Genomic DNA, 23,838 nt, shown 5'->3' with positions numbered 1-23,838 from the left:
CGCTTGCGTTTGTGACACATTAAGCAATGTTATTTAATTATTTTAACAAAAATAGTCAAGTACAACTTTGACATTTTACCTTTCACATCAACATATTAAAACAAAAACAATGCAAAAACCCCCAAATAAACTCGACAACAAAATAACTAACACTCCCACCCCCCCACCCCCGCTAAAACCCCCCACCCCCGCTAAAAACCCCCACAACACAACAACAACAAAAAACCCAGAGTGAAAACAAAACCAAAACAAAAACAACTTTCATTACAAATCTGTAGTGAGATATTTACCGTATGATAACAAAAATCTTTCGACACAAATATTATATCACTATATACATACAGCAATAACAAAGACGACCAATACAGAACTCTCATACACATGTTCAAAACACGGTTCTACTGTTAATATGTTTAATAAAGAAATGCATTGCAGTGAGCTTATTAATTGCGACCGAAACGCAGGTGTTCTAAATGCTCCGAACGCTTGCGGCACACACAAGAGGCAGATCACACGAACGTGCAGCATCCAGTATACCGTAACTGAGCCCTTGAGTGTTGTCTTCAGCAGCAGTGGAACAGCGCACGAAAAATTAAATGAATTATTCAACACAAATCAGCGTTGAACTGAGACATCCGTTTTGTATGTATATGTGCATGTAGATTGAAGGGCTTGATCGTACACGAAACAAAACAGAACCCTGTAGCCCTATCTTGGATATGTTCTATTTGTAAGAACTGTCCAGAGGTTGGGTATGTCAAGTGTCCTGGTAATATGTGAGGGTAGAGCGCAATTAGTGTTGAAAGCTATCAATTTCCAAAATAGCTGACTCTTTTGAATAGCGGTAAGTTTTGTCTGGGGTTTTCTAGTTTTTTTTTTTTTAATTTCATTTGTTTAGCATTTGTACTTGTCATCAGTATTTTAGACACATTACTTGGCGACGTCTTGTCTTCGAACATTGATATATTAAACGGACGACACTAGTACTGTCCTCACATATAAGCAGGACAAACAAGGGATAGAGTATATGAGGTATCTTTTATATTCACCATCCCACAGACAGGATAGCACATACCACGGCCTTTGTATACCAGTCGTGGCGTGCAAAGTTAAAGTTTGTTTTGTTGAACGACACCACTAGAGCACATTGATTTCATAATCATCTGCTACTGGATGACAAATATTCGGTAATTGCGACATAGAGTCTTAGAGGGGAAAGCCGCTACATGTAGCAAGGGATCTTTTATATTCACTATCTCACAGACAGGACAGCATATACCACGACCTTTGATATACCAGTCCTGGTGTGCAATGCAAGAATACTTGCATGGACAAAGCGATGTAGTTTACGAGAGCTTTGTGACGCCCATTTCACTAAACATCGCAAGTTTACGTCTGCTACTATCAGTTATACCGGTCACGCGTTTACACGTGTTTGGCATCAATTTCACGTAGAAAATTACACCATTACGGAAGCTGGAGTATTTTAAAGACAAACGAAAATGAAATATGTGTTCTTCTAACTATATTTGTTTAATTATAATAGTAATAAGAATTGTGGTTTAGTCGTGGATTTGCGTTTACCTGCAAAACTAGGCTTACGATGTTTTGTGAAATTGGGCCCTGGTTCGCAGACCAAACACTTAAGGAAACTAGCTTATAAACAGTATTTCTAGGAATCAACCTGAACCTTAATCTTTACATTCCAACGAAATATCCAGCTATCACCCCGCCCAAATAAGGCCCATCCTACCCGCAGTGAAAAACTCTCAGCCGAAATTGAGCTAAATACCCAAACATTACAAGTGATATCTTTTGAAAAACAAATCATTTGGTATTCCAGAAACAGCGGCAGTGTACATTAAAAAACACAATATAAAATAGGGAACTGCCATTGTAATATTCAAAACATCTTCAATCAGAAGGGTGTTTAGGCCGTGGCAGAGTTATGTATTTGTTATTATTATTATTATTATTATTATCTGTTTAATCATTGAGCCTATCATGTTCCACTGTTAGTTTAGACAACACTTGCTTACTAAAACCCAACAGTCGTGATGTTCTGTATGAGATTCGACATGCATATATACATGTATATATTTCAGGTTTTGTTTAGGCACACAAATATTGTCTTGGGTATACAACCTGTATGATTCTGCAATAACCAAGTACAAAAATGTCCCACACAGTAAATAAGTGAAAATCGAAAGTCTCTCTCTTTTTGTTTTGCACACACACATTTAATATTTAATTTAATATTTCCTGGGAGCATACACGCGCCTATAGCCATCTAGAAATTGTTTGCTTCGAGCGGCAGATCAGATCCCACCTTCTTGACATATACTGCTGTTTGTATGTTATATATAGTTTGTAGTGTCACAACCACTGGTTGCCAGACCAATTCTTCGTAACTCCGCTACCAAACAATTTATCTGTTCATGCATAGGGCAGAGGAAGATTATATTGCTCACTGTATGCCCAGAGTATGGGAAAACTAGCGACTGTATTTATTTTTCCTTTTTATCTCTAACTCGAAATAATGTACGTCAAGTCATTCACAGAAGTATACAACCCATACCGCCAAACACAATTAAAATACCATTGACGTCAACTGCATGCCTAAGGAATCATTGGTGGGTGGGCTGGGGTCATGAAACCTGTCCATAATTCACTGTGGTATAAAACCCCACACCTCCATTCACAGAAAACTCGTCACTAAATCAGAACGTTTCATTTGTCATTGTGTTGCATTGATACAATCCCACACAGTCAAACAAATTACCGCAGTAAACAAGCTCGTTACGTCAAACTGTCTAAATCGAGCTTAAATGTGCAGCATTTTATTTTAGGACATCATACTTCATTTCTTTTTTAATATGCCGCCTGACCTGTTACCACAATTGCGACAAAATAAGAGGCGAGTCCATTAGTAAAAAGATGGGTGCGGAAGTCTATGAGATTACCAGTCGTTCTATGGTCCAAGTATTATGCAAAACAAAAAAACATCTTGTTCGTTTTCGTCTACATTCTTATACGTGGCACTTTTGTGTTACCGCTATTGATCTGAACACGATATTAATTCAAACTCTTCGTTCCGTGACGAAATTCCCACTGGAATTCCCACATCCTCGGCAATCCCTCTCACCCACCAACCTTTACAACAGTTACATTATTGATGTCTTAGTTTTCACGACCAAACGTTCGTTCACATCAAGATACATTTGCCCTTTAACTTTTCTTTCCTTTTCTGAGACTTAGATTTCTTTGTTTCCAACTGAAGACTCATCGTTCTTCGCTTTTCCAGCTGAAGGAGTTCCTGGAAAAGCTCTTTGACGTTATAGTTCGTCTTGGCTGACGTTTCCAAGAAAGCACAGTTGTACCGTTTGGCGCACTCCGCTCCTTGAGCCTGGGAAACCTCTCTGTTCACCTCGTCGCACTTATTCCCTACCAGCATGATTGGTATACTCTCAACGTCCGTTTTGAGCGCGAAGATCTCGTCAAAGATTGGTTTCAGTTCTTCCAGAGACTGCCGGTTGGTTATTGAGTACACGAGAATGAAGGCATGGCCTTTAGATATGGACAGCCTCTGCATGGCTGGGAACTGGTGGCTGCCCGTGGTGTCGGTGATCTGCAGCGTGCACACCTGCTTGTTGCAGCTGATCACCTGTCTGTAGGTGTCCTCGATCGTGGGGATGTAGCTCTCGCGGAACGTGCCGCGAACGAAGCGCAGCACTAGCGAACTCTTGCCGACGCCGCCAGCCCCGAACACCACCACTCGGTAGTCATTGCTCTGTTCCGGCATCACCCTCAGTCGCACCGATCTGTCTTTGGGAACCTGCGGGAAGAAAGAAGAAGATGGCATTGGATTAAAACAAAGTTTCAGCAGGTTTTTTTTAAAAACAAGTCTCAAATCTAGACTCAAATCTTTAAAGTCTCAGATACTAGTTTTCGCACGTAAAAGTGGACACTAAGTTTGAATAATCTATAAAATCTGTAACACATCTGGATAAAGGTACAACAGAGGGAAATAAGAGTCTCTGACGTTGAAACGGGGAAATACACTTAAAAAAATAGACTAGAGCTTGTCTCCATAACCGTTACTTCTCAGAAGCATGTGGGTGTTTAAAAATATGAAAAATGCATATCGTACCATTAAAAACACCAGTATAACCAAAAACACTTCGGATGTACGGTAATGGATAATCTAAACAATCAAATCTAAGTTATGGCTACTTTCAATTATATCCCCCACCCCCAACAAAAAAAAGAACCCAACAAAAACCTCAACAACAACAACAACCCCCCCAACCCCCACAACAACAACAAAACAAAACAAACCCACCCCACCCCAAAAAGGCTCTAATAATAAAAAATACGCCATAGGTAGTACCATACCAAATAACTTCCGGCTGGGTCAAAGTTCGAGGTGCACCCAACTTTTGATAGAGAAGTGAACACCACAAGTCCTGTGATTGGTTATAAATGTGAGTGTGTTGGTTAAAAAAAATAATAGTTTCATCTGGGTAAAATAAATGTGCAATTTTATTTCATCTAGTACCAATGTGTCAAGTAGCCTTGTGCTTGAAACATGTATGGGGTACCTGTAAAAAAAAGTACTCAAATTTTGTGCGAAACTAGGGTAGTCATAGATGCTACCCGTTATCTCAGAAACGAGCAGCTTGACCCCCATTTTTTTCTGATTCACTTTAAGTGGAAGGGGTGGTAGTATTTATATCCGTGGCGTTTATGTCGGTTGATACGTTGCAGGTAGGAGTTTTAGCCGTATATGTTACTATTGTCGTCTATGGGATTTGATTTGGTAGTATACACCCTATAGCACATATTCAGTGCATAATAAAAAATATTATGATTTTGTCATTTTATTTAATTAAACTATACTGGTTGATTAATTAGCCATCACTCGATCATGCAAGTTCACAATGACCTTGACCGTGACAATAATCTCTGTACATGGCTCTGAATGGAGTTTGAATCAAAGTTAGCACTGAAGAAAAGTTGGTTTTGGCCTATAATTCATACTGTAAAGATTTCAATAATTTCTTTTTACATGGTATTTGACTTGCCATATGCAACTGCTCTTAAATATGGTATTATATATAGGCAACCTGAACTAAGATTTTAATAGCAATTTATTTTTATATTAAAAATAGCATGTGCCAATAGTGGGTTAATGTCTTTAGTTTCCATTAACATTGTTAATTTTTTATGTATGAAATTCTGAAAACTCAAATTTGTAAAGAAGTTGATTTTTAGTGTCATTTTGACATATTTATAGGGTGCTAAGTCATATTTTAGACAAATTTGTAGTTTTATGCAAAATTTTAAGTAAATTTGAAGAAAAACTTTACCAAAAACATAATTAAATTTGTTGTCACTATTGTGCCTTCTGTTCTTATTTGTACATAACAGTAAGGTTGTTAAACATATACTTAGATCTCCAGATCATTTTTGTTTCTTAATTATCACTTAGTTAGCTCTCATGAAAAGCATTTTGAGTTTATACTAGATTCAGAACCAATTTTTTCAGATTTGATTATCTGCCTTGGATTAAGTTGATAATTTATTTTATTGTTAAAGCTGTATTACCTAATGTTACTAGCTAAATAAATTGCTGGATTACAGATTGTAGGAATACATCTAATGTACATATTGTATTCATCCGGATTAGAAAATAATGCAAGAAAATAGATGTTCGGGTAATTTTGTCATTTAAAAATAGTTTTTTTCAGTAATTAATCAAAAATAAATGTGTTAAAGCTGCATGATTATTCCAGATATCACAACTATTAAAACCTCCAACTACAGTAGGCTATAAATAAAATATAGTCAGGAATATTGGTGGCTGCCAATGGTTTTGATGGTTCATTATGAAAATCAGCATGGCCGATGGATTTGAAATTCCCACACCTGGTAACTTGAAGACACCCACACCCAGCATACAGGATTTCCTCCCAACACTAATGTTCAGGACATTAAGTCATTACTTCATACAGGTACAGTCATGTTTGTGTTTCCTTCCTCAGACAGTGTATTTTTTAATACTGATATTTCTTTGATGTGCCTGTTAAGGTCTTCATAATCTAGGGGTCAATCAAGTGCATGTGTTTTAATGGAATTCTTTAAAGGGGTAGAGGTACTCTGACTATCTTTGTTGTCTCTACATATATACCTGAGTACACACACCCAACTGAAAGTAAATATCTTCAGGAGTTTTATTTTAAAACATTTTGTTGTTTAATATGACATATTGCATTTGTACAAAACTATATGCAATATATATGCTTTTTGAGGTGTACATTATATTAGGTTGCACTGTAGAAACAACAGTTTCAGTGAGGTTGTCAGTTTATGTCAGAATACACCAGATCCTGGTTGTCATAAAGACACATAGCTGGACACTTTTTGAAAAATGTATGTTATCAGTATAGGTAGTACCATACCAAATAACTTCCGGCTGGGTCAAAGTTCGAGGTGCACCCAACTTTTGATAGAGAAGTGAACACCACAATTCCTGTGATTGGTTATAAATGTGAGTGTGTTGGTTGTAAAAAATAATAGTTTCATCTGGGTAAAATAAATGTGCAATTTTATTTCATCTAGTACCAATGTGTCAGGTAGCCTTGTGCTTGAAACATGTATGGGGTACCTGTAAAAAAAAGTACTCAAATTTTGTGCGAAACTAGGGTAGTCATAGACGCTACCCGTTATCTCAGAAACGAGCAGCTTGACCCCCATTTTTTTCTGATTCACTTTAAGTGTAAGGGGTGGTAGTAATTATATCCGTGGCGTTTATGTCGGTTGATACGTTGCAGGTAGGAGTTTTAGCCGTATATGTTACTATTGTCGTCTATGGGATTTGATTTGGTAGTATACACCCCGTAGTGTTAAAAAACTAGGGTCTGTCATTTTAAAAGGCCGGGACGTAGCCCAGTGTTAAAGCGGTCGCCTGATGGTGATAAAGCGGTCGCCTGATGGTGATAAAGCGGTCGCCTGATGGTGTTAAAGCGGTCGCCTGATGGTGTTAAAGCGGTCGCCTGATGGTGATAAAGCGGTCGCCTGATGGTGTTAAAGCGGTTGCCTGATGGTGTTAAAGCGGTCGCCTGATGGTGTTAAAGCGGTCGCCTGATGGTGATAAAGCGGTCGCCTGATGGTGATAAAGCGGTCGCCTGATGGTGTTAAAGCGGTCGCCTAATGGTGTTAAAGCGGTCACCTGATGGTGATAAAGCGGTCGCCTGATGGTGTTAAAGCGGTCACCTGATGGTGATAAAGCGGTCGCCTGATGGTGATAAAGCGGTCAGTCTAGGATAGATCCCCGTTGGGTAATTTCTCTTTTAAACCAGTGCACCACGACTGGTATATCAAAGGCCGTGGTATGTGTTAACCTGTCTGTGGGATGATGCATATAAAAAGATCCCGTACTACTAATGGAAAATATGTAGCGTTTTTTCTCTCTAAAACTTTACATCAAATAGCAGATGATTAATAAAATGAATATGCTCTACTGGTATCGCACGCATGCAATTTATATGCCGTTGCCATAGTTTTAAAGTCTCATTCTATTAGAGTCTTGAGTCTAGATTCTAAGAGTTTTTATAAGCACCAGGCCAGGTTAAAACATTAATATACCAATGGAAACAAATACGGAACACAAATATTGATTGCAATCAAAACCTTTACCCACAGTATCATAGAATTTAACTGTTACTGTCAGTCAATCCCACATAATGATATTTAATCCCACATCACACCTGTGTATTTTATACAGGCATAACTACTCTAGTTTTGAATTAAATTTGGTTTCAGATACTATATGTTTCCTGATTTGTTTCCATCAGTATCTTGATAAGCAACTTAACAACACAATGGTAAAACTCTATCAACCTGGCATCTGCTTGAGACCCCGCAGGCATATTTATATCGAAACAAGATTTCAGTAGGTTTTTTCTATTGGTCTTGATTAAAATAATAACAAGCATGCAAAACAAAACCTGTATAAATTAACAACCTCACAGTCACACATCTGTTCTTTGTAACCTGCAGGCAGAACATATAACAAAAGAAGAGTTCAGCAGGGTTTATTTCTTATTGATTTAGGTGTTTTTTTAAAGCAAATAAATCATAAACAGTATAATAATAATCTATCAGTAATCTATTTTTGGAAACCGTATGTAGTGTATTTATCCGGAACAATTGCAGCTGTGTCATATTGATCGAGATTTTGCTTTAATACGGTAACAAAAAAATACACACAACAAAACACTGACAGTCTCATAGTTCTGTCGCTTGGAATCTAAACTGGGAATATTTGTATTTCAAGCGATGTTTGTCAGTCTAAATTAAACACAAATACGCGCATGTGTCACAAACACACATACATGGTATATGCGCTCATATAGCTTCTCATGCTTATATATATCATTCTGCAAAAGGTAGACTGCAGTCAGTAAGTAAAAAAAAAAGACAGGAAAGAAAAGAGAGTGAAAGAGAGAGAGAGAGAGAGAGAGAGAGAGAGAGAGAGAGAGAGAGAGAGGTGTGTGTGTGTGTGTGTGTGTGTGTGTGTGTGTGTGGATCCTTTAAAAATCTATAAAATCCTAAACTATTTAATTCAATCATGAATACATATCTAGAAGAACAGCTGGACAAAAGTGTCATATAGTTGCTATAATATAAATATAGAGTGATAAAATCGACTTACTAACGAAGCGAATGCCGTTATTACGGCTCGTTACGGATAGACACGTATTCCTGCTATAATCACCCGGTTATTTCTGAACGTGACCTCAAACGCCTAGTTTCTAAACAGTACATGCTGCATGTCGGCAGAAAAAAAAGTCGGAATAGCGAGGCACATAGACTAGACAATCACGAAATGATAAATTATGCATCAGTGCAATAATTAATTGATGTATCTGGGCACCAGACTAGGCCTTATGCTCAAACGACTTAATGCACGAAGGTTGGAATGCAACGGGTTTCATTGTCGATACTTTAAAAAAAGGAAAACAAGAAAAACAGAAAAGAAAATTCCTTTTTTGCTCAAGCGAAACTTGAAACAGACATAGAAGACGAAAATAAATCATACTAAGTAGGGGCGGATCCACGATTTTGTAAAGTGTGTGTGTGTGTGTGTGGGGGGGGGGGGGGGGGTATACGAAATTCTAAAAACGGCATTTTGAGTTTGTCGAAGGCAAATGAGTCAAGCTCCCAAGATCAGCAAGGGTGGAGTGGTGGAATAATCCTTCGATTATGCTTCGAGACGCGTTTTCAGGGCAATTTAATGTTGTATATTGTTGATGATGAAATAAAACAACCCAGAATGTAACTAAAAATAGCATTTCAAGCGGGCCAAGGGTGTGAGCCACGAGACTCCTGTGACCCCCCCCCCCCCCACACACACACACCCACCCTCAGGATCTACCAATGCTAGGAACATGAAAACATCAACAGTCACCAATCCATTCCCAAATGCAAGGTGGTGAATCCGGTCTAGGGAGTTCCTTGAAACTGTTTCAGGCATTTAAGCCAATAAGCTCGTAGAACAATGCAGAGATTATGAAATTTCAGATCTTTGCAGACATATATTTACAGTTTTACAGAAGTAATTTCACTGATTGTAAATCTTTCGTACAGTAGTAACTACCTTGAATTAGTTATGGATTCGCCATTATCAAGCCATAAACATAACAGAATGAAACCATTAGTACAATATTACATATTGACAGCTGTTTGTAAGCTACATTCCGTATTTACAATGTCTAGTTACAATCTAATACGACAAACACGCCATAAAGTAGGCTTTCCTTGACAACTGCCATTGAAAGGCAAATGAATGCAGATATTGTCAGTTTATGGATTCATACTGAAGGAGATATAAGGGCTGTTCCAGACATTATGGGGTGAGGTGAGAAGTCAGTTTTGTTTTATACGTGCTTGGTCTCACTGGTGTAACCATCATCTTACATTGGGGGCCACCAACCATCGGGAGGGGAGTGGGGCGGGCACTCATACATCTGTAAGTCGCGGGCGACACGCAAATATAAATAAAATGTGATGAAAAAACCCCCCAGGTATGATGGGAGGGCGTGGATACCATGGTGGATCTACTGAATACGTGGGCCTTTAAAGAGTAGGTCTGTATTGGTTGTACTTGGCACCTCTCCAAAATATTTCTCATATACATGTAATTATAGTGTTTATACGTTTTAGTCTCTACTACAGAAACCTATTTGCATTCAAATACAAATACTTTCTGTATAAAAGGAGGCAGGTACAAATAATAGAATGTGCCCTGTTTATAATATTAATGCAGTTGAAAACGAGTACTGTTTTATTTTGAATCTGATTGGTGATGACCATGATGTAAGCTTCAAACTATCCACTGAAACTAACACCTCATATTTTGATTTCTAATGTCCAAAATCACAATAATACTGCAGACATGACATTTAAATAAAATATAGTGCAAAACTTATTACCATCAACGAATCGTACAGAAATTAGAAAAAATACAGATCTGGGGAAAACGCATAGCTGGATGTTATCACCTGTGTATCTAAAGCCATGTTATGGTGTATCATGTCTGTGCAAACTGCAATGAGAAGCCCGTATGCTGTTGATTACATATACGAGTAACTACTAACCACGTATAGACAGCGAGTGTCTTCTGTCACTCTCTACAATTGTCATAATTCTGTTACAGATTTAATGTCCGCTGATTAAACAATGTTCTAGGTTGCTGGAAAACACCCCGTTCCTTTAAATATCTGTAATTAACCTTACTGTACAAGCAGCCTTAACGGTTTTTACTTCCACTGTAACACATATTACTTTGATGTGTTGTTGTTTACTAGTAGTTCAAGAAGTAACCAATATAAATAGCAAATCCATACATGTATGCTCCCAATAAAATACGAAGCTTTTAGTTCATAGTAAAAGGATTATGTTTACCATTGTGGTAAAGAATGCTCGTACAGATGAACTTATTTGTAAGCTTTTATATTATCAAAAAGTGATTTAAGAATTGAACGTGAATTGAACGTGATGAAGTCAAGTTTGTTTAAGTCACACGATATCATTTTGATCAATCCAAATATTTATAACAAAAGAGTATTCACAGACAAGAACTATATTCTTTCTTAAAATATTTTCTTTCACAAAAAATACCTGATTTTTCCTTTAATTATTATTGATTTTCCACGTTCAACAATAAACATATCCCCCACCATCAGTAACAGACCATATGTCCAAAACAACAAATGGAGCGGAGAGGATAATTTTACTATGCTCATATACCACGAAGGTTTCAAGCATGTCTGTCCCGGGTCCCGTCTCTGGATAGCCAGATGGGCCGACTTATTCACAGGAAATGCAGTATCATCAGCATACACTAATATAAATAAAATAAAATGTACACAATCCATTTAAATTCAATAGAATATCAGAGGATGTCTTAATCAACCTAATCCCATTCCAACTATCTAGATCAGTTTTGAATGTTAAAACTTTGTTCTATGTAGGTCATCAAACAATAAGGAAAACGACAATGGTGATAGAGATTCACATTGTCTCAGACCTACTCAACGTAGAAAAACCGTGAACAGTAAATAGTAATTTAAGACATGGTGTAGCATAGCTAATATACCGGCCTCCGTGGTGTCGTGGTTAAGCCATCGGACATAAGGCTGGTAGGTACAGGGTACGCAGTCCGGTACCGGCTCCCACCCAGAGCGACCTTTAACGACTCAATAGGTAGGTGTAAGACCATTACACCCCTCTTCTCTCTCACTAACTACTAAGCAACTAACAACTAACCCACTTTCCTGGGCAGACAGCCCATATAGCTGAGATGTATACCCAGGACAGCGTGCTTGAACCTTAATTGGCACAAAATAAGTAAAAGAAAGTAACTAATAATAAAACATGTATCAATGATACCATTCTGTAACAAGTAAATTTTTCATAGAAAATTTAAGAGAAAATATTTAGTTCGAAAGAACATTTATACCAGCCATACATTGTTATTAGATTTAATATTTGTAACTGTGTGAGGTAAGTGAATAAATAATATGTTAAACTTGCTTTACTTTCATGTCATAAATATGCTATTTTTACTGTAAGCTTACTTTTGCATCATGAAATGATGTAATATCATGTTTACGAAATTTGTGAATTTCAACAACAAAAAACCCCCAAACAATTATGAAAGTTTTTAATTAGTCTGCAAATTGTCTTTAAAAATAAAAAAACAACTCCCCCAAAATAAATAAATAAAAAATAAAAAATAAATAAATAAAAGAAAACCTTATTGAATTGAACGTTAATGAAAAATACCTTATTTACGAACATCGAGAATTCTAGTAAAAAAAAAATCAATACCAAATACTACTATCCATACAACAATGCACTGTTAACAAAATAATACAAGTGCAAGTACAATTATCTCAAAATACCCCTATAGTATGCTATAGTATAGTATAGTATGCTAGTGATGCATGAGTATATAAAAAATAACCCCATCTTTCCTGAAGAGTATTAAGTTACCCAAGCAGCAACGGACTTATGTGGCTAGTTAATAAACACAAACATCTGTCCATCGTTATTTTGTTATTTATGTCCGATTCATGTCTATACTCGGAAACCCATGAGATGTTTTTCTCATCTGCTATTTTCAGCTAGTTTCCGCAATTAGCTGTTGTTAATGCCGCTGAAACAGCGTCCACCCCCGCACTGGGTAATCTAGCTTGTTTGTCGTTTCTGCGTCAAGTTGCATCAAAGTCGAGGCTTTGTTCCTCACTGTTCAGCTGGGCTTAACATGCTAATAACAGATTTACTGAAACGTCCGTACTAGTTGATAACTATTACCATTACTACTATTACTACTACTACTTCTACCACCACCACCACTACTACTACTACCACTACAACTACTACAACTACTATTATTACTACTACTACTACTACTACTACTACTACTACTACTGATGGTGGCCATACCAATACTACTGCAACAGAAACTACTGCTACTACCACTACTATTAACACAACTACTACTACTGACGCAACTACTATTACAACTACTACTATACTACTACTACTACTACTGTTACAACTATTAGTACTACTACACTTACTACTACTACTCATGTTCCTACTACAACTACTACTACTAGTAGTACTACTACTACAATTACTACTACTACGCTGCTAACGCAACGAGTACCCCCATTACTTCTGTATGACAACAAAAACTACTATATGTACTACTATTATTACTATTACTACTACTACTACTACTACTACTGGCACTATTACTACTACTACTACTCCTGTTATTACCACAACAACAACAACAACAACAACTACTACTACTACTACTACAATTACTACTACTACTACTCCGGTTCCTACAACAACAACTACTACTACTGATATTACTACTACTACTACTGCACTACTACCGCAACGAATACCTCTATTACTTCTATATGGCAGCAACAACAACAACTAGCACTACTACTAAACCACAAATAAATACGTTTATCTCGGGAACTACATGAACACCACCTAACACTAGATCAGCGCCGTCTCTATAATTATTATTCCGAACCTAAGTAAGTTAAGCTTCTTGTTTATTAAACTTACACGTTAACCATTGCCACGGTATAACTCCCTTCAGTGTTGCTTTACCTTCCATCAGTTCCAGGGTGGGCGTGATTCGCTACTAATTAAGACATCTTTCTTTTCACATTAGAATGTTGAAAATAGATGTTGTGTGGATGGGTACACGCGCGGAAGGTCACATATTCCAGGCGTAATCACTATTTGTTGACACAAGTACTGCGTATTGGTTGCGTGGGCGGCAACACATAAATCGCTAAACGGGGACTAATAAATTGGTTTCCTGTCTAAGTTATTCAATAGAAGTACTAATCGGTAAACATGTTGTCAGACTAAGTATGGACAGGAGAAAGAATAAACTGGATATGACGTCAGTGTGGCAAGGAGATACCTAAATAGTGAAGATATTGATTTATACGACAATATTTTAGTTACATTCATATCCGGCTATTAGTTAAAGTGAACTCTTGACGTATTCGTTGTTTGGAAAACAGTTTCTGTAAATATTTTGCTAATAAAAAGAAACCCAAGAAAATAAAAGAGAAAAACCCACACAAAAAAGCACAGCGGATATACAAAAATATCTCGGTAGTGGTTGCTAAAAATTTTAAACATTTTTTTTTTTGTATTTTAAAACGTCTACTCTAGCCACAACTGGCACCAATGAAACTGAAATTTTTAATAAAGAAAGAAAAACTCACACAAAAAGATGCACAAATATATCGGTGGTGGTTATCTACGAAAATTGATGGTTGCTAGTCACTTCGTACCATGGTCATTTCGTACCATAGTCATTTCGTACCTAATTTGGTCGTTTCGTACCCTAGTCATTTCGTACCTTGGTTATTTCGTACCATAACTGGAAGTCATATCGTACCATGGTATAACAATTTATAACAATCACCCCGGTAAAGTCTTTTACAATATAACATTAAATTACAAATGTGTGGTTAATTTTAATGGCTGTTATCTTAAACAAATAAGATGCAAATAAGCAAGTTTGAAAAGAAGACCTAATAAATAAATAATAGTTTGTTGGTCCATTATATTGTTTTGTTGTTTTTGACCAATTATCTGGAGCCATTTCACACAAAATCGAAGTTGGCAGTTAGTAGTAAATACCATATACGGCTCTTGTCAGGTATAATGGAAATAACAGTTGACAGGTATTATGAATATCAATAACGATATGCTGTACAATAACGTGTTCTGGTTTTCAAACTGTCAAAATAAAGTTTTAAAACAAAACCCACTGCTTTTATGCTATAGTCAATTCGTTTTCTATATACTGGAATGAAATGACTAGGGTACGAAATGACTAGGGTACAAAATGACTGGGATACGAAATGACTTTTCACAATGGTACGAAATGACTAGGGTACGAAATGACGGGTACGAAATGACTTTTTGCAATGGTACGAAATGACTTGGGTACGAAATGACTAGGGTACGAAATGACCAGGCAGCATGGTACGAAATGGATGGTACAATATGACTTGGGTACGAAGTGACTATGATTCAATGAAAAATATCCACGTTAAAGCCTGACATTTAAAACTGAAATTTAAAAAAAAGAAAAAAAAAACCTCACACAAAAATGCACGGCGGATATACAAAAATATCTCGGTAGTGATTGCTAATACATGTAATTTAAAACATTTTCCTAATTTAAAACATCTACTCTAGCCACACATTCCACCAATGAAAGTGAGATTTTAAAAATTATCTTTGTTGGTTATCTACGAGAATGAAAACTGTCCACGTTATAGCCTGAAATTTAAAACTGAAATTTAAAAAAGAAGACGGGAAAACTCATACAAAAGTGCACGGTAGATATACAAAAATATCTCGGTTGTGGTTACTAATAATGTAAAACACTTTCGTAATTCAAAACATCTATTCTAGCCACACGTTCCACCAATGAACGTGGAATTTTAAAACTTGTCTTTGTAGGTTATCTACGAGAATGAAAACTATCCACGTTAAACCTGAAATTTAAAACAAGAAGAAGGAAAACACACACAAAAGTGCACGGCAGATATACAAAAATATCTCGGTTGTGGTTACTAATAATGTAAAACATTTTCGTAATTCAAAACATCTCTTCTAGACACACCTCTCACCAATGAAAGTGGAATTTTAAAACTTGTCTTTGTAGGTTATCTACGAGACTGAAAACTATCCACTTTAAAGCCTTTAGTATGTTTCTGACCTGTTCTGATCTGACACGCACTATATGACGTGTTCTCGGAAGATATGTACATTCCAAACGTTCTGTAATCTGTCCAGGAACCGATATTGATCTGACGGTTGTGGTCGCGGATTGTAATGACGTAAACGAACGGATCACGTTCGCTGACTTTACCAATCAATCTCAAATAGATCAATTTTATGTCTGAGACTTTATCTCGAACACATGACTCATCGTCCAGTCGATCACGTGATTGGGGTAAATTGTAAAGAACGAAAAATAATAACTACTCCACCAGCAACGTTACTAATATCTTATAGAAAATATTATATGAGTGGAAGTTAAATGATCCTCTGGTATGGCTATCCTCCTATAGACGAGGCACTAGATAGTTAAAAGGTTTTTTTTAACGACACCACTAGAGCACAGTGATTAATTAATCATCGGCTATTGGATGTCAAACGTTTGGTAATTCTGACTCATAGTCATAAGAGGAAACCCGCTACATTTTCCATTAGCAGCAAGGTATCTTTTATATACATTTTCCCCACAGATAGGAAAGCACATACCTTTGACCAGTTGTGGAGGCACTAGATAGAGATTCATTAAATCAAACACTATTTTGCCAAATGCCCATTTGACTCTGCATTGTGCAGAGATACGGCCCGGTTTTGTCGTTCATATCACATTATATACTATTTAATAATAGCTTACGAGTTTCAAAACGAGTTAAAGCTAGTTGGATATAACGAATACTACATGAGTGATCGGTAAACAATATTTATCTTACAACGAGTTTCTTCAAAACGTATCTAACATGTCATCAAAAACAGGTTTATAACAAAGGTAAACGTATTTTGCAACTAAAACTAAAGCGTTTACACTTGTAGTTAACGTATACGTCACAGAGCAATCAGTTTCAGGCTAACGTGTACATCATATAGCAATCAAATGTGGTCGTACTTATTTCATTAGATGGTATGGCTGTGATGATCGGGTCATCACATAGGAGCAGGCAATCATATGTCTTTAAATCGGTAAGACACATAGGTGTCACTGTCATTGCCATGTGCTCAATCGACATTTTACAGCATGCTGTTTTCAATTAGTCCATGCTGCTGCGAGTTTTCTTTTATATATATTTTTTCTCTGTTTTGTTTTGTAATAATGTTTTTAATGTTTATGTCTTTGATCTAACCGCTTCAAAAGCACTGGCGTAGCCAGGCAATAACATCTCTTTTTCCCCCACCATCTTTTATATTTGCCGTTCGCCCAGTAACACATAGACAATGTCGACCCCACCACCTACCACCACCATAAATATAATATGCGTCATCTTAAAATATTTTGTTATAGTTTGTTATAGTTTTTATTTGAACTTATTTCAAACTTGATTTCATACTATTAATGTTCCTTTAACTGGTATCATTAGTAACATTGGAACTCCTACCACGTTAATTATGTTATGTGCATAAAAGTAGGCTAGTGGTGTGCTGGGTTGCCCAGATGTAGGGACCAGAAGCCAGACACGTGCGGGGAATTGAACAACTCGGTGTTCTAAATCAGGCTGACAGCCGTCTAAGTTTAACCCTGATAAGAGACCGTTTTATCTCACAGTAATAAACAGAACGTGCTCAATTCATTAGATTTATTAGCATCGATTTTCATCTTCCGACGCCTATGCAGAACACATCCTATTCAGTTCAAAACTATCATGTTTTTGTATGCCGACTTCAGTTCAAAACTATAATTTTTGTGTGTGCCGACTTCTGTTCAAAACTATCATGTTTGTGTTCGCCGACTTCAGTTCAAAACTATCATGTTTTGTATGCCGACTTCTGTTCAAAACTATCATGTTTGTGTATGCCGACTTCAGTTCAAAACTATCATGTTTGTGTTTGCCGACTTCAGTTCAAAACTATCATGTTTTGTATGCCGACTTCTGTTCAAAACTATCATGTTTTTCTGTGCTGACTTCAGTTCAAAACGATCATGTTTTTGTTTGCCGACTTCAGTTTAAACCTATTATGTTTTTATGTACCAACTTCACTTCAAAACTATCATTTTTGTGTGTGCCGACTTTAGTTCAAAACTATCATGTTTGTGTTTGCCGACTTCAGTTCAAAACTATCATGTTTTTGTTTGCAGACTTAGTTCAAAACTCATGTTTTTGTGTGCTGACTTCAGTTCAAAACTATCATGTTTATGTTTGCTGACTTCAGTTTAAAATTATCATGTTTTTGTTTACCGACTTCAGTTCAAAACTATCTTTTTTTGTTTGTTTACCGACTTCAGTTCAAAACTATCATGTTTTTGTTTGCCGACTTCAGTTAAAAACTATTATTCTTTTGAGTGCCGACTTCAGTTCAAACCTATTATGTTTTTGTGTGCCGTCTTCAGTTCAAAACTATCATGTTTCTGTGTGCCAATTTCAGTTCAAAACTATTGTTTTTGTGTGCTGTTTTCGGTTCAAAACTATCATGTTTCTGTGTGCAGACTTCAGTTCAAAACTATGAAGTTTCTATGCGCAGACTTCAGTTCCAAAATATCATATTTCTGTATGCCGACTTCGGTGTCACATACAATGATGGATTTTTTAAAGTGTTTTAACGTAAAGAGACTATCCTGAGCTTTCAGCCTTAGAAAATGCTTCATTTGTTCTCTAAACAAAATAAACACAAACTCTGCTTTTTAAAAAAGTTTTAAACATTATCTTACCTTAACATATTTTAAATATGAAGTATTATACGAAAAAAATAAAAACATTTGGAATTTCGTCTGGTTGTTTGGAAGTAAAAATTCATATGAACGAAATTATTTTAGAAAATAAAATCGATATTGAGATACTTACAAAACATTATGTTGTCCAAACATGTATTAGTTAACTTATAGAAATATTCATATTCAGTCCAAGAAAGTGAGTTTAAACAAGTTAAAGTTTGTTTTGTTTAACGTGAGTAAATAGTTTATTTTAGTAATTAAAAATATTTAATTTTCCGAAAACTTTTAAACTGGCTCCAAACTCAGAATAGGCCCTTTAATTTGTATTCCCCAGCACCTAGGCACTGGCTGTCTTGGAGTGAGTCATAACAACTAGTGGTCTGGTTTACTGACCTCGTTTCTTGAGGACGAACAATAATGGGGGTTCATCCATTTATTGGCGAGAGAGATTTTATTTGAGCTTCATTCATTCAGTCCGTGAGAGCGGACCCGGGAAAACTTCCAGAACGCAAGTATTAGTATTGATCGAGTTTCAGCAGTTTAGAAGAACCGGACCCAGACACGAGATGATGAATTTCTCTTTGTTGCTTATTTATTTATTTATTTATTTATTATCAATTATTGTTTTTGTTTTGCTCTGTTTTGTTTTGTATTGCTTTATGTGGGTTATCTCTCTCTCTCTCTTTCTCTCTCCTCTCTCTCTCTCTCTCTCTCTCTCTCTCTCTCTCTCTCTCTCTCTCTCTCTGTGTTTGTGTGTGTATGTGTGTGTGTGTGTGTGGGTTTTGTGTGTGTGTGTGTGTGTGTGTGTGTGTGTGTGTGTGTGTGAGTGTGTGTTATTGGTTTTGTTGTGTTGTTGTGTTGTTGTGTTGTTTTTAGTTTAATTTTCTTATTTTTATTTTTTAGGAATGGATATGAATGAAAAACTCGTGTTGAAAAAATTCCTTTTATTTCGAAAGAAAATGTCTTTAATATGACAGGTACGGTCCTGTGGATAGGTATATGGGGTATCGAATCTGAACGACAATACAAAACCGTAATACAAAAGTTTTGTTTTATTTTGTTTGGATTTCAAACATTTGGAAAGCGTAATACGTGATCAAGGCGTATCTCTCCACAATGTAGAGTCCAGTGGGTATAGTGTATTTGGTAAAACAGTGCATATTTCCACGAATCTTTATCTAGTGCCTCGTCTATAGAAGGACAGCCACACCCTAGGAGATCTTTTACTGAAGAGTTCATCATTCTTGCACTGCCACTCCCTGACTAGTTTACTGAATCAAACGTAGTACAGGACTCACGAATCATTGTCAAACTGTGAAGATATCAGGTGTTACGAAAATCCCATATTTAACGTATGACTTTATATGGTACATTTATTTCCTTTTAAGCTAGAAACAGACATTTGAAGAATCAACTGAATATACGTCCAAATTATGCACACAACTTGTTAAGATTAGTTTGTATTAAATGTTTTACTATTTACTTGCTTATTGTAATGACTTTTTGTACATGTTCAGTGGGTCACACTATTTTCATAAAACTGTTAATATGAAAACAATTTCTCCAAATAATGTTTTGTAGAAAACAAACTGATGTCACTTGACATTTTGTTTGGGTTATATGGGTTTTTTTTTATATGCTAACTTCGTATAGTGTTTCATTATTATCTACCCAGTTTACCCAGTTCAAGTTTCAGCCGCGTCTGCAATTGATCTGCGAAACTCGTCTCTGTTTTTTTTATATGTAATTGTTCATGGAACGTATTGTATCTGATCTTCTGCTAAAAAGACATTTAATTTTTAAACTTCCACGTACACAAAGAGTAAAGTTTTTATTAACATGAAACATGCAATGTGCTTCCCAAGAAAGTTAGCTTTACAAGGACATTCCTGAGTTTTCTGCAATGTTAAGATGTTATCGACTAACAGTGACTTTTTAACGATTGTAATTATATATCAAATATATTTTTCTGCATAAAATATTAGTGGCTGTATATTAAACATGTTTTTGATCGTTCTAATATTTGTACTGAGTTAAATTTCATTTTATTTCCTAAAATATTTTTAAAAAATCCAGTTCGGACTTCTTACAAATATTAAGACGACCAGAAACACATTGAATATACAGACACTGATATTCTAAACAAGAAAATATATTTAATAAGTAAGTTTAATCGTAGAACTATTTTATTAGTCGGAAACATCTTACAATGCAGCAAACTAAGAGACGTGTTTTCAGGGATCTTTACAGTTGTTTATTGTGGATGACGAATTTTAAAAAACTAAACAAAGGTCATTAAAAAGGGCACTTCAGATGGACGGTGATCCGCCAATGTACAAAAATAAAGTTTATTTGTTTAATGACACTACTAGAGCACATTGATTTATTAATCATCGGCTACTTGATGTCAAACATTTGGTAATTCTGACATACAGTCTTAGAGCAGAAACCCGCTACATGTTTTTCATTAATAGCAAGGGATCTTTTATATGCACCATCTCACAGACAGGACAGCATATGCCACGGCCTTCGATGTGCTAGTCAGCCCAATAGGCCCACCGACGGGGATAGATCCCAGACCAACTGCGCATCAAGCATCAAGCGAGCTCTTTAGTACAAGAAAAGTATGTTACGTGTTCTGTATAAACAGTAATCCTTCCATGGAGTTTGGCTTTAAATACTGTGGTTATACATCTTGGTTTCCACAGCAGGGCCATGCAACAACTAACGTCATAAACCAAAAGTATTAAAGAACACACAGAACCGTCTAGAAATAAATATTACTGCTATTATGCATTCTAATTTATGTTAATTTATTTAAATTACCATATGATCACCATAAAGATCTCTTTCAGTTCCCACAGCGAAGTTTCTATAATTAAATAGGCGTATAGATTTTTGTTTTTCTTTTTTAAACCTAGCCCCGATTCTGGTGGATCTGTCGTGATTGTAATCGTGAAATCGATCGCCGCGCGAGATCGGTGGCGGGTTATCTACGTCACGAGTCGATGGCAGTCATTCATAAAAATCTCGCAAGTCCGTTAATAGCTGGAGTCGGAATCGACCACGTCTGGGCGTGGAAATACCGTACAACTGGAGTTCCACTCTGTTTGCATTCTCTTCCTTTATTGATTTTTCCCTCAGGAAAACATATCGATCAAACGAAAGATCCGAAACTAAAATAGTGTATTCCGGTACCAGCTTCTCTAGAATGTGTTGTGTGTACGATTGATAGAAAGAGTGTGTGTGCGCGCTTGTGTATGTGATTAATTAATTAATTCATTCATTAATTCATTCATTCATATATGCATTCAGTCATTCAATAATTCCATTATTCCATCATTCATTCATTCATTCGTATATGTATGCGCGCGCGTGTGCATGTATGAAAATTTAGGCAATGTTATTTATATTTAGTAAAAAAAACTATTATTTGTAATCTGTATGACTACTCAGGGTCTATATTTTTTATTAATTTGACAAATTCATAAATAAATAAAATGAAAGAAATACAGGACGCATAAAACGACATAGCAAGACAAACAGATACAAAATACTACAGAGAGGCTTTTATATTACAACAAATTGTTTGAAAACTTAGTTAACGAGTTGTAAGACAAATATTATCTAATGGATACCAGAGTCTCATTCTATTCAGGTTCAAACAAAACGTTTTTCTCTCCAACCAAAACAATTTTTAGCGAATTCGTGCTTGCACTGTTACCTTATACGTCAGAGCAATCAGTTTTGTTAGTATTAATTTCACTGGATGGCGTGGCCTTGATATCCGGTCATCACCGTGGAGCAGATAATCAGATTTGTTACACACCCGTTAAGATAACAGTGTATATTTTGTTATGTCAAACAGCGATATCGTAACGCCATGCTCCGCGTTCATTCAGACAAATTCCTAATTAAACACTCGATTCTAATCGTACTATTTCGATACAAAATAGTTCTTCCTGTAACAAAATTTAAACAAAACTATTGTATGTTTCATTAAAAACGTGATATTATTATGTAGTCCAAGTAAAATGCAGTTCAAGTAATGCATTCATGTCAACAAAACTGTGATAGTGTCAAGGATGGATCCAGGAAATATTTTGCGGAGGAGGGTGGTGACTAATGGAAAAGAAACATATACACTAACTGTGACAAGGACATTCCAATGAAGAAAAAATAATGAGAGGAAAAAGAGGGTCACTTGAATATTGTAGGATGAGGGACGGCTCTCCTGATAACCCCTTAGATCCGCTTCTGAGGGGAGATGATTACAAAGCGGACCAATGATGCTCTTGTTGCCAAACCCAGATGTTGACCATCCCACAAAATTGCATTTTTTTTCTTTTTGACGAATGAAAATAGCTGCTTGAACAGCACCCATACAATTCTTTCCTCAACCTGCGCTCCGGGTGTAACACTCATGTTTTGGACAAGCCTGAACATATTGTTTCCCCCGGCCCTTAGCAAGGAGGTTTAATAATGCACCGAGTGGAAAGAATGCTGGGATAGGCAATCCCCGAAACGTCATCAAAACAACTCTTAGCGAGCGGCGTCAGACTGTTTCGCCAGTTAGTACATTCGCCCAATAAAAGTGGCGAGGATGCTGTAGTATCGATTATGTCCGTTGACCATACGAAAATTACGTCTTGTCCAGAAGCTAGATAGCTACAATTCGAGACGGCTCGACTGGGATCACGTTCCCGTTTCTTGCTGACGCAAATCAGTGTAGTCCGGCGTAACATTTTGCACGCGCAACGTTGACCTTTCGTGGGAGATGTGTCCCCCGGCATGGTCCACAGGCACAGGTTTCGTCTAAACATAGAATACATTTGTCCAAAATGGAATATTTTAATTACAGGCCAGGAATTGACCGGTCTGTGTGAAATGGGATGTTAGGTGTTTATATTTAGCTTTCAGATCCAACTTCGATTTAACGAGGGGCCAACAGATGGTTTTAAAAGGTAACGATCGCGTTGTACGTTTTTAAACTCTCCATCTCCCGATATAGAAGAAGCGATCAACACCTTTCCGAATAACGATTCTTCATTCTTCTGTTTTAAATATAGAACATACAATCGGTGTCGTTTTTATAAATATAACCTGAAAACCAATACATAAGATATCAAATGTAGTTTAAAAGGTTACTGGATCAACTTCAAAAGGTGTAATAACGATTAAGCCAAACGAGACGTTGAAACGTAATTAAATGTCGTTAAAGATGGCCTATTTTGAAAATGTAGTCGATATCTAGACAGAAATAATAAAACTCGATCAATGGTACTTTT

The 23,838-nt window shown here is 36.4% G+C and overlaps 1 protein-coding gene across 3 annotated transcripts in view; it reads right to left on the bottom strand.

Moving 5' to 3' along the window:
* Nucleotides 1-1,510: 1,510 nt before the first annotated feature.
* The window catches only part of LOC121375827 (GTP-binding protein Di-Ras2-like), a 59,689-nt gene continuing 37,361 nt past the window's right edge, over nt 1,511-23,838 (bottom strand). For 2 of the 3 annotated variants that reach the window (XM_041503489.1, XM_041503488.1), the window contains exon 2: nt 1,511-3,835. In XM_041503489.1, the coding sequence (XP_041359423.1) occupies nt 3,206-3,835 (630 nt within the window). In that variant the 3' untranslated portion in view covers nt 1,511-3,205. Of the gene's footprint in view, nt 3,836-8,716; nt 8,843-23,838 lie in introns of those variants that run through there. The other variant, XM_041503490.1, reaches the window with a different exon arrangement.

The sequence above is a fragment of the Gigantopelta aegis genome, chromosome 6 (assembly GCF_016097555.1).
Source record: "Gigantopelta aegis isolate Gae_Host chromosome 6, Gae_host_genome, whole genome shotgun sequence".
Lineage (NCBI taxonomy): Eukaryota > Metazoa > Mollusca > Gastropoda > Neomphalida > Peltospiridae > Gigantopelta > Gigantopelta aegis.
This window is presented reverse-complemented; position numbering and strand designations above follow the sequence as displayed.